The following is a 12,774-nucleotide window of genomic DNA, read 5'->3' on the forward strand; positions in this document are numbered from 1 at the left end:
TGTATTTATCAATATATATAAATTATGTACGTTTGTAAAAAAGTGGAAAAAAGATTGTCTGCTGACAGTCCTGTTATCAGGCTCTTAACATTCTCTGTTAAGTGCGCTACCTGTGGCCGCTTTATAAATTCACTTGGATCGAAAAAAATCCACGTGCTTATCAGACAATGCTACAGAATTTATTGAAATAAACAAAAAACAGCTGTTGGTGGTGCAGCAGCAATAACAACAGGGCCTTTTAAATTCTATCCTCTCTCACACATATCGCATGCGACTTTCCAAGCAAATGCTCTATAAAGCCGAGAGAGCAAAACCGGTTGGCTCGCTGTTATATTGTTCAATGTTAACCGATTGGCTCCGTACAAATCGGACTGTTAGCCGCCCTCGCACGTGTAACTTCCCATATGAGTCGCGCTGTTAACCGCTAAGGGTTAAAGTTTCGCTGTTAATTCCAGCCGAAGGAAATTCGAATGTAAGGAAAGTGGCTCGTTCGTTTGTTCGCTAAATGCAGGCGGTTAGTTTGGAAAATTTGTTCGACGGAGGCGGTTCTCACGCGGCTGTTCACGCGGATGCAGATGCTCTGTTATCGCCGCTCATCGAGATACAAATTTACGTAAAGTTCGCTGGCCAATTGGAAGTGCGCGTGCTGGAAAGTTGGGAGTTTTGGGCCATAAAACACAATTAAAAGTGCTAACGAGAAGGAAACAAAGTTACCGAAATAAATTCAAACAGAAAACGCAAAGAATACAAGCTGCTTCGGCTTTAAAGATTTTATTGGCCCTTTGTGTGCGTGTAATTGCCTTGATTGATAACCGTTGACAGCGACTTTTGCACCCCGTCCCCGCCCGAAAAATTCAATAAATTATATCAAAAGCTGTCGGCAAGTGTGACCAAAGTGCGTTAGAATTCAATAAGTGAAGGATCGTAATAAGACGGGCGCTCATCCCCGCTTTTTACGCTTTGTTAGTGACGAGTGCGAGTTGAGGAATTTTCAATTAAAATTACACACAGAATCAATGCAATTATAGAGACGATTGCAAAGTGCGCACTCAATGCAATAAAAGCAATCATTTTAATGGATTAATTGAGCCTGAAAGAAATTCCTGGACATAATTTCAAAGTTCCTGCAAAAGAAGTTGGAAGTCCCTGTATTGCAAGTGCTTATCTACGAAAAGGTGAGTTGGTGGAATAATTTGTAATTGAAGGGGATTGAAAGGATTGTAATTACACATTTCTGCATTTGATTCTTATCGGAACGGGATAGTAATTATCCAGCAGAATGGAATTTCTGTATGGGAATGTATAAAGTTGGAGGGTAAATTTCAAACATGTCAAGATTTTGACTGTGCAAGTTTAGGAATTTGGTTCTTTATTTGGATGAATTGGTTAGCTACCAAAAAAATAAAATTAATTACTCATCCAAAATTAAATGCTTATTTAAATGATCTATTGAAGGTGTCAATAGACTAGCTGTTTTCCAGTAGTCTTCCTGCCCCTTCTTTTGTACTTCCTTACCTTTATGGTCAATTTGATGTGGGTCAGAACGGCATTTTCCGAATGCCAGGTTTGACATTTTTGTCTTTCGGGTACCATCTTTTTTCGAGGGAACCCAACCCATGAGTGTTGATTAGCATAAATGTACAAAGGTACTTTACGTTAACTGTGGTTGGCATCTAATTAAAGTGAATGCTGGTGTTGCACTCGCTGGCCGCATTGAATTTAAATTCAAGTTGGCGGCAGCTGTGAAGGCTTTCCCGACTGTCTAATTATGCGGCGTGAAAATGCAACGCATGTACAAATATTATTGCTGCAGTTGTTAACAGTAATTTCTAGTTGCTAGCTTTGTTTGCCTTTCGCTACGTGCGTCTATTTAAAGTGGATCTCAAATCGAACATTATTGAAACAGCTTCAAGTGGCCCGAAGGCAATTGTTTAAACACAGAACAGAATTGTCGAATAATGATGGATGCAGACAAAACATTCCTCTTTAGTTTGTTGGGCATAAATACAATGTTTTTGTAAGAGGAAAGCCTAAAGAATGTTTTAAAATTAAGAATGATACATTTAAATTTCTTGTTGCATCACTTTCAAAGCTGAACATTCTTTATAAAGTGTTTATATAGCCATTAAAATGTAACTAAGGCAAGGTCCTGAGGTTTCACCTTAACCCAAAGCTGTCTCTAGAAAACCCCAAGTCACAATAAGAACATTGTTCTTCAAAATATGTGGGGGTGAAAATCTGGTTCAAGTGCTTGGAGAATAATTAGTGAATGTGAGCATCGCATGTGTGTGTCATGTTGTAGGAAACATTCTTGGCAAATATTTACGTAGAAAAAAGGAAAACAGCGCTCTCGCTGAGCAAAGAGTTTACCTCAAGTGGACTTTCAAGTGGCTTGGAAAGCGAAGAGGGACCTGAGTTAATTAAAAAAAAAATCCACAGGAATGGAAATTGCTTTTTAATATTTTCAACAAAATGCAAACAGATTTCCACTTACAGATTAGCCGAGCAAGAACCCTGCACCTACACACTTTATTGATAGACAGGGGTCGCAGGGCACTGGAAGGAGATGGTGGACCCACGTAGCTATCCTCCATCTCTTTCAGCCCGGATGACAGCAACTGTCACACGTTACGCATTAGCGATCTTCCCTCTCCCTCTACCCCCGATCCCTGTCTTTTTCCTTTTGTATATGTATCTAGCTTGTGCAATGTTTGTGTAAGTGTGTCGGATCGCAGCCAGCTGACACAACTTGGCCCACCTCTCCGAAAAGAAAGTGTGAATGAGATGTGAACTGCATTAGTAAATCGAGTTAAGTCGGCCTAAGTAAGTACTTCGTACACTTCCGTTTTGGGTCTTTAAATTTGTCGCCCAGTTGGGGAAAGTGTCAGAGGTGTTGGCTTGAATGGAGTTATTCCCGGAAAATGTGGGTAAACAGCTGCGTTTTCATTGGAGGATACATAGATGGGAGGTATTCTAAATGCAATTCTTTTAATGTTAGGATAAAAGGATTCTCTCCTTGTATATTCTATTAACTTCATAATGTTAGTCATCAGGCTCATACTCATTAACTTTTTATTTTTCTATTATATTTAAATGCATTTTCTGACCGAATTTATGATTTCGTGTTAATTCTTGATTTAAACAATTGCCGGTTTTAAATTTTGCACCTACAACTATCTGCTAAGCCGTTGGCTTTTAGTTCGTGCCGCACCCAGTCCGAAATCCGTTTGTGATGTGAATAATTCCACCACATTACACACTTGTCTTCCTCTCATTTGCGTCGATTTCGGCGATTTTCCCCGATTTCCCCGCTTTTCATCTGCAATTGTGGTGCACATTTTGCTAGGCAAGTGGTTGCATTTCGGTGGTTGAAAAACGGTGGTCTCGGCGGTTTCGTTTGCCTCTCGTTTCGGGAAAGTTGATTTGTTTGAACTGATTATGGGCATGTTCGGTGCGGTTTGCTTTGAGTTGCTGCGCCAGATAATAGTTTTAAATAAGTTTGGACTCGAATTTAATTGGCCAAACTAGTGCCCACCACATCGGAGTGGATATCTGCCCACTCCAATTAGCCGAGCAGACTCTGTGACAAATAAGCGATGACACGAGAGACGTGACTTATCTGGAAAACACAAGGCATTCAGGGAGGAGTATCTCCATCTTCATCGGGTCTTCATGTCATTCTGTCTGCCCAGTGTCAGTGGGCATTAAAAACTAAACAAATTTCATCCATCCTACTCGTGCTGGGAAACGCTGTGAAGTTTCCCCTGCCCGAGTTGCCCAACAATCTCACAGATGCCTACACCTGTCGTCCGACTAATTTATATCTCGTAGATAAAGCATCGCATGACATGTGGTCCATCTGTACTAAATATAAACACACTCAGAGTTATGGCCAGAGTTGACCAATATGAAATCATTAAACAACAGCCACAGAAAAGATGACGACAGGCAAACAAATTTGTTTAGAGTCTCGGTAATTTGCATAATTGAGTTGGAGGAGTGTGGGGCATTGTATTGGGTTACAGATCCCCAATAGCCGATAAACAATAAAGTGCTGGGCAGGCAAGGTTGCTGACATTTTCCATGGATGTCGTCGCACAGATCTTTTGAGTGATTGAGTTATGGCCGAGATTTTCAGGAGATTTTCTGGCATTAGGTTTTCACATTTTATGGGCATGTGCGTGGGGACAATTAATTCGGGTAATATTGGTTTTCAAATTTCATATGCTTTTGGTTATGCGTCGGATTATTTTTCAGATGAGAGAGATATGAATTTTGTAGGAGGGGCGAGATGTGAGGCAATAATCAATATAAATAATATGTGTACCTTGATTTAACAAAGAGCTGGTAAAGCTGTATGCTTATTATTCTGCAACGGCTCCATTTATGTCCTTCTACTGCTTAATTTATATGTTATTGTTTCCTTTTTAAAACAATATTTCAAAGAACCACCTCGCTGGAGTCATCAGCAACACATCCTTTTCCAATAACCAGCGGATTGTCCATCAAACGTCTCATCTTTTTCAACTGCAGAGAAACTTCCATCATCCTTCCATCAAAGTTAACTGCATTTTTATCGACTCCCCCGCCAAAGGTATAATTTCTGAGTAATCAGAAACTGGCCATTCGAAGTGCCCTGCCCATCTGCCCACAACGATTACACAATTTGCATCCGACTCACGTCCAAGTTGAGTGTCAGGATCTCGAGTTTAGCTACTGAATGGACTCACTGCGAGCAAAAGCCCAAGAAAAACCCAAACTGCAGACCGAGACCAAATAGAAAACCGAGTTAAATTATGATAAAGCCGGAGCTGCAAACAAAAAACCCATTCTCTCCATTGGGTCTGTCTTCGGTTTATACTCGTATCTTTGCCAGCCGCCTCGACCGCAAAATGAACTGACCAAATGGCTCGGACGGAGAAAACATTTTTGCTAAATGCAGTTTGGCTGCAGATTAGTGCGAGTTGATTATTTACTTTGGCTTCAAATTGTGCAATGCAAATAAACGGTCTGCAGCCGCAGCATTATTATGTTAATGGCAACGAAATGCAGTTGCATTCGCAGTTCTCGGTTTCTTGAACGTGTTGCCATGCGGGTCGTAAATTTAACTCCAACTCCGCAGCTCTGCAAGTCCACAACTCCCGATTCCGATTTCGATTCCCACTGAAAGTTTCCAGCCGCGAAAAGACCAAAGTCAGCGCCAAAAGGCAAAATGCAGCCCGGTCCAGGCGAAGCATGTTGATTATTTTTATTGTAATTGACAAATGTCGGGGAAAATGCCAATGCAATACTCTTGCGGCGGGTAATTCTTTTGTAATTGACCAGCTGCCGTTGGTTTTTCACTTTTCCGGCTTTATATCCGACTTTTACTGGGGGTCACATAAATTTTGGCAAAAATAGTGATTTGTGGGAATGCTTAAATCGTAAGCTGGTGGAAAGTTTACTTAAACTACAGATACTCAAAGCATTTTAATGACAGTTATGAAAACAACCCACCTTAAGTTCATTCTTTAAGATACCAATATAATTTTAGTGCTCCACCTTTAGCTGCCTTCAACCTGTATCTTCCAACGTTTTCGCACATAAATCTTCTGCTTTTTATAAGCCATCGCATCGTGGGTGATCTTCCCTTTATGCGAGGCACACAAAAGCGCATTCAATGATTGATTATCTTCGTATAATTCATTAATTTGACACCCACGCGCATCAAAAATCCACCAAAATAGATGGGTTTCGCTGAATATTTTAGTAATCAATAGATTATTTCTACCATTTTGCGTACAGAAGAAATCGGTTTGAAGGAGAAGAAGAAGTGAGGGAGCTGCATGATGATGCGCCCGCATTCGCAAAGGCAGTCTGAAAAATGATTTCTGCTGACTCACGATAAGAGTTACAATAGTCCCAGGCAGTTTATCTTGTCCTGGCAATCGTTCGATTATTAACCCCCATAAACAAGGCACTCGCACAGTAGCCCTTAACCCCTCTCGAACCGCCTTAACCCACAGACTTCTGCCGCAGACTACTTCCCATTTTCATTGTCATATGCACCTCATCTCCTCGCTATTTACCATGCACTTGAAAAAGACTTAATTATGAAAATATTAAGTAAATATTAAAGTAAATATAACAATGTTAAATTATACATATCAGATTATTTAAATAAAAATATGCTGAGTTATGTTATAAGAAGCCAAAACTAGCCAATCGGCTTACGCATTTTCTGTCCGTGCACTGTGTGCTTTCCTAATAAATGTTTTTCAATTTTCATTGTGGTTAGTAATTTTTCCTTTGCTCATCATGCAACTCCATTGTTGTTGTCTGCGGCTTTTCGTTGAAAATGAAGGAGGCAGTGGGGAAAATGCTTCATCATCGACTGGAGGCCAAGGCCTAAGGTTCGCCTTTGTTGGCTTATTGAGCCATCATAACTGCAACTTTGTTTGTTCTTTCTCTCGCTACAATTTTTTGTGGTTTTCCTCGTTCCTTTTTTGCTGATTAATCATGGTTTTTTATGGGTTCGCTGGCAGCTGTTCTTATGGCAGTGAAAGTGGCCCGAGCTAAAATTTCTTATATTTTGATAACTGAATTAGGGTTTTGGGGAAAATAAATTGTTGGAAATTTGAAGTGGTAAGCTTGATTGAATGTTTGTTCGGTGAACTTTGGAATTCATTTCTTAACCCAATTTTCAAAGTGTGTATTTATTTCTTCTTTTTGTTAATTAGATGATTTCCCGCTCTGTGCTTTATTAACTAATTTCCAGCAGCTCCCAGATGTTCTAACTATTTTAGACAACTCATCTTCATCTGGCTGTATTTTGAAACGACCTTTCCCTTTTCCCAAAAATCCAATTGCCACAGTCATCATTTTTCACGGCATGCCAAAGGCACCCGCTTTTCCTGTCAAAAAATGTTTGTTTTTTATATTTTTGAAATTCCCCTAAAAGGAGAAGAGGAAGGTGACCAGCTAATGCCGTGTCCTACCATTATATAATTTCCACTTTTTTTGTGCCGTCTCACCGAAGCAAAAATGTTATAAATCATTCGCGTGGGCATATTTTTAATAGACTTGTTACTTGTGTTTCCATTTTGTTGGCCTTTTTGCCTTTATTTTTTGGGGTCGATTGCGGTTGTATTTTTTCTGTTAATTAAATGCCAAGCTAGTTTGCGATTTTGAAAAGGGTTTGGGTTTTGGTTTTTGTAATCTTTTAATTAGCAAACATAACTCCTTTTTCGGTCATTCTAACCCTATCTCTGTTTCTTTTTTGCAGGTGAGTGAACTTTTGGAAGGATAACAAGCCAGTGAAATGATTCGAGTAAGAAAAGTTTATAATCAACTGAAAAAAAAAGATAAAATTTCTTGTGGAGCAAAGCCAAATCAAGTGAAAATCTTTTCACACCCAGAGATACAATAGAAGCAGGCGAATCTGGATTGGATGGGGATTTCCTTTTCGTTTCGTCCCAGTCTTCACTTTCGCCCGGCAAACAAAGCGGTTTTTGTGTGTTTTGAGTGACAAAACCGCAACAGACATTGACTTTTCACTGGTCTCCCACTCCCTGGATCCCGGAAAACTTTAAAGAACCGAAGCCAGGAACATTGTCATCATCATCATCATCGTCGGCATCAGTCAGCCCAACATTTCCTTCCGCTTGTTAGAGGAGGTTTTATTCGGGGATTTTTTGGGGGTGGAGCTTGGAGCTTTTCTTCTTTTTTTTTTGCAAGCGTCACATTTGACGCCCCACAAAAATGGGGGATTAAAGGGTATGGGTGCGGGAAAAGTTGCGGTTGGAAGGGGGTCTTCTTCTCGAGGGTCTTCTGTAACTACCTTTTGGCATATGGTTAAGTTGGCTTTGGCTTTGCGAGTCCGCACGTGATTGATGGTTCTTCTGTAGTCCATGCATATCCCTTTTTTCTTCCTTTCTCGGGTTTTCGGCTGCACCTGTTGTCGCACCAGTAAACTGGAAAAGTTGCTGAAAAGTAAGGGAAGGTCTTGAAGATGTTCCCTGCGATAGGGTGGAGCTCTATAAAAATGGAACAGCCCATGGGGAAATATCCCTTATAATGCTTGTTATTGCCATTTCCTGCTGGGTCTATTTTTTCTAGAGAAAAAGACCCCAAGGAAATGCAGATTATAGGACTATCATATATTGGGTGAAATGAATAGCTTGGAAATTTTATTGAGTATTTCTTTTCAAAACAACAAGCATTTTGGATTTTCCTATCAAACACCTTTAAAACCTTGAAAAACTGTTCTTGGGACTCAGCTACTTTCACTTTCCCCCCTCTCATTTTCCAGCTTTTCCGAAGGGCTACTCCCGACATGGAAAACATCTCTAAATCTCTAAACAAGCTGCGTCTCATTTCTCAGTTCTTGATTCTCCACTTCCGAGACTTGTACGTCAATGTCAAACTTTGACAGATGCCAGCCGGCAGAGAAAGGAGAAAGGAGCTGAGAAAAAAAAGCGAAGCATGGATTTACTTTTATTTTATTACTGTCATTGTAGCTCACTGGCTGCTGCCTCTCCGTCTTCCGGGGAAAACCTTTGGGTCCAAGGTTGTGTGGCTGATGAAAGGGGGGAGTGTGGGTGGCTGGCTGACTGGTGGGTGGTTTCCATTGCCGTTATGTGGCTTTTGCGTAAGGATACATGGACGTCGTTATCCCTTTTGGCTGCTTTATCATCCATCTGTGTTCCCGGCGTTCCTCCATTCTTTGTTATCTGCTGTTTAGTCAGGCGACGGGGAAATGGGTGAAAGTCTTTCGTCCTGCTCCTTCGACTGGCAGCTTTTTGGCAAGTCGTAAATTAAAAATGGCTTAATATGTAAATCCTGCAGCTTGCTGCCGTCTCTTTCCCTCCGTCTAGCACTGGCTCTTTCGCTCAGATTAGTTTTGTGGATATTTGAGCTTACGCCTGTCCCTGTCTTCCCATCCATATCTCTGCATCTCCATCTTTTTCTCGGACATGCTGCATCCATTGTGGGGTTAATGCGGCTGGGTCCTTTCCACCCCACATGTATGCTTATTTGCCCGGGTGTTTTTGTTTTTCTTGGCTGTTGCGACATCGATATGCTTGTGTTGTCATTTGTCAGCAACATGGCAAGGATATTTGCAAGTGAAACTCCTTCTCGTCCAGAGCGTTGCAAAATCAACTTTTGGGCATCCTCATTGTTGCTTAGAAAAGTCAAATTAAATTTCTTAAAAAGCTCAATGTATGCCTTTGAATTGAAGTTGATTATTGTGTCCTTCGTACTTGTCTTGTCACGCAAGCCCCGCCCCTTCTCTCTTTCATTATCCTTTAAATTTGCATTAATGGCCACTGCGCATCATTCCAATTTTCCGAAATGGATTGCCATTAATTTATTCCCTTTGCAAATTGCTGTGTCATTTAATTTCTCTCTCCCCCCCTTTATTTTTTTCATATTTCCCCGCCAATTTGCATTTCCCATTTGCAAGTGTGAGTGTGCGTGTTGTAATGCATTTTAGTAATTATTTTAGCTGCTTTTCACTTTCGTTGAGGGCAGTCATTAGCTTTTGAACTGGGCGAGGAAAATTGTACAAAATTCTTTGCCAACTCTGCCATAAATTAATTGCCCTTATGACTTAACTAGATGGAAATTAATGATTTTTAATTATCAAATTAATATATATTACTTTTTGCGCGACTGTACAAAATGGGGAAATCAGTGTGGTTTTTTTCTACGCTGAAATTGTTGATGGGATTGGATGTAATTTAATGGATTTTTCGATTAATTGCAAAGTGCAACAGTTAATTATGTGATGATAATATCAGCTACTTTGTGGTGTTCACGTGATTTCAAATTGTAGCCTAATAATGTTTAAAAGTTTTTCAAGAATATTATTTTGAACTGCAACTGACAACTGCAACGTTAAGATTTTAATTGTGCTTGTTCTTATAACGCTAACTGGAACATGGAATTTACAATATGGTTTTAAAAAATAAACTACTTTACAACGATCAAACGGACGAATCTTTAAACATTTAAACACTTAATTCTGATAGTCTCTTCTGCTCCGATAGTATTGGCCTCTGAACTCGAAAGGTGCACAACAAATCCTGATTGATGCACATCATGGCCCCAGCATTATTGAACTCCCCGCAGTAGTTTGGGGCCGAGAAAATTGTGATCAGCTGGCGCTTGGCGAAGAACTCGTAGCCATCCTCGACCACCTGATGACCCCGACAAATGAGGTTCAATTTGAACCGGTGCAAGAAGGCACTGACCACATCTGAACCGAAGGTGTGGCTCACTCCCCTTTCGTTGGGACCCCAGCCCATGATCCGCAGATCCGGGTCGGACCACAGAATATCGCATATCAATCCGGATTCCGGTATTTCGATGGGTCGGCTGATTTCCCGTATCTGCTGCATGCTGAACAGATGTGGACTCAGACCGCCGTGGCAACAGAAGATATTCTCCTCGATGATCGCCGCCAGTGGCAGGCAGTTGTAGCAATCGACAAAAGTGCGCCACAACTTCACCGTGTATCGCCTTTTGCACTCGTCGTAGAATCCGTAGAAGTGATTTATGCTGGAGCACTCGTGGTTTCCTCGTAGTAGGTAGAACTTGGTCGGATACCTCGCCTTGAGGGCCAGGAGCAGGGTCAATGTTTCGATGGACTGCTTGCCTCTGTCTACATAATCACCCAGTAGCAGATACACCGAATCCGGCGGATAGCCGTTGGACTCGAAGTAGCGCAACAGATTTAGGTACTGACCATGTATGTCTCCCAGTAAATTAATCGGAGCAGGAATCTCCAGCAATGTCGGCTGCTTGAGCAGTACTTCCCTGGCCCGAGAACAAACCGCTTCGATTTCCCGAACGGAAATCTGAACCACGGATCCTATCTCACCGATCAGTTTAAGCTTTGCAATTATTTGGTCCAAGTTGATTCCATCGTCGAACTTAAGAGTTTTATTTTTATTCGAGCTGTTGCCTAGTAACTTCTTCATGATATTTTCGGCACTAGGAATTTTGAATCGCAATCATGTGGGGTAAGAAGGGCTTTCGTTTCTTGTTCAGCAGTTTGCTAGCTTATTTTTTCCAGTATTTTTGAGAGCAAAATCAAGGTAGAAATATTGGAAATGTTAAATTTTATTTGTTAATCTTTTGGTTGTCCAATTTCCTAGTAAATCCCCCATCAGACCAAAACCATTTAAAAGCCACATTACTGTCATTTCATTCAATCAACTAAATTTGAAGCACCAGTCCATGCTAAACGCCCCCACCCACCCCTTCTGTCCAACCGGAAAATCCCGCCTTATAAGCCCCCCTTTAAACTCCTCGCCCATTGTCAGTCCGCCCTTCATCTTTGTGTGAGCAATCGCATCCGTTGCTTTTATTTTTCAAATCAACATAATGGACACTTTGCCCGACGGCAGCATCATCCAGTCACCTCCCACCCCCTTTTGGCCATCACCCCTCCGGCCATGTCCATGCATACATATATAAAGCAAAAAAAAAAAATGAAAAATACAAAGGCAACTTCAGTTTTTGGGCTTTGACAGCTGACATAGAATGCAGAAAGAGAGCGACGCATTTTCGAGTGGGTGGGCCAACCCCACACTCCTCCCTTCATGGGGTGGATCAAGCCCCCTGTTCCCCGTTTTCCATACTCAGTTCTTAAGCCAAAACCTACCGCAGATGCAAGTATACAATCTTCAAATGCACTTTAAATAAATAATATCAATATTCTTGCTAATGATATTTAATAATTGCTAAGTACGAGCGAGGAAACATATATTTTGTTATTTCATAATTCTGAAAAATTTCGAAATATATTTTTCGGACGTTGAAGATATTTCTGCCAGTGTATGTCCGTCTCTTCGCCACTCATTACACATTTTGCTAACTGCAACACGGAGTGTTGTTGCTGCCGTTCTTGCCTGTTGTCATGGCAAGTGTCACAACAGTCGCCTGCATTTTGTTGATTTTACGAGCATGTGACAGGCTGAGATTCTGCGAATGCATCAACATCAACATCAAGCCAGCCCATCAACCCTGAACCGAGGAATGGAAATTGAAGAGGGGATCGGATGGGGGAAAGTCGGAAGCGGGCTACAAATGTAAGTCGTGTGATTAGTAACGGATTCCGCAAAGGGCGCTGCCGAAAAGCGGTTGGGGGCAGCTGGGGCAGCCCCCACCACTCGGGCCTAGACCCACTCTCCTATGAACTTCATCCCTGATCCATCAAGTTGACAAGACCATTTCTGCCCACATATGAACTTTTGTTCTTTGATGAGAAATATTTTGCAAATTGCCTTGACTTTCGCTGTACACAACTTAAGCATTTATTTAAAACATAAAACATAATGAATGAGTAAATATTTTTATATAATAATACAAGTTTTTAGATAGCGTATTTACCAGTCGAGATTAGAGTTCTGGCGTTGTGCAAGTAAATATTAAAATGCTTCACACAAACTATAATCTCTGCACTTTGCATTTAGAGAAAGATGGAAAGCGTAGAAGGAGAAAAAGATTAATATTTTTGGATGAGCGGCTTCTGTTTCATGTAGTAAACACAGCTGGACCCATTCTTTCATTTTCGGTGGATTCCAGCTGAGTTTTGCTTATCTAATGCATTTCGCCCCTACACTTGCCTCTCTCCCTCGCACAGACTTGCCATCTCTCTCTTCTGCTGCTCTTATCTCTGCGGATGATATTGTATTCCCCGCACACATGGATGCACTGAGAATATTTCTACTTAATAGCAAGCCAATTAAATGTTAGCTGTTTTTTTTTTATTAAGACTTATGAATA

General features: G+C 41.0%; 2 protein-coding genes across 2 annotated transcripts in view; one reads left to right on the top strand and one right to left on the bottom strand.

The window, feature by feature from the left end:
* The first annotated feature begins 517 nt into the window (after nt 1–517).
* LOC117136144 (toll-like receptor 8) overlaps nt 518–12,774 on the top strand; it is a 72,088-nt gene continuing 59,831 nt past the window's right edge. The window contains exon 1 of the mRNA XM_033296849.1: nt 518–1,175. The gene's annotated coding sequence lies outside the window, so the exon portion shown is untranslated. The remainder of the gene's footprint in view (nt 1,176–12,774) is intronic.
* LOC117136145 (serine/threonine-protein phosphatase alpha-3 isoform) lies at nt 9,854–11,096 on the bottom strand. The gene has a single exon (XM_033296850.1). It carries the CDS (start codon nt 10,962–10,964, stop codon nt 9,993–9,995), a length of 972 nt encoding a protein of 323 aa, XP_033152741.1. The 5' UTR covers nt 10,965–11,096; the 3' UTR covers nt 9,854–9,992.

This window comes from Drosophila mauritiana, chromosome 2R (genome assembly GCF_004382145.1).
Source record: "Drosophila mauritiana strain mau12 chromosome 2R, ASM438214v1, whole genome shotgun sequence".
NCBI lineage: Eukaryota > Metazoa > Arthropoda > Insecta > Diptera > Drosophilidae > Drosophila > Drosophila mauritiana.

Coding starts and splice junctions, on each gene's coding strand:
- LOC117136145 (XM_033296850.1), bottom strand. CDS start 10,964: ATGAAGAAGTTACTAGGCAACAGCTCGAATAAAAATAAAACTCTTAAG.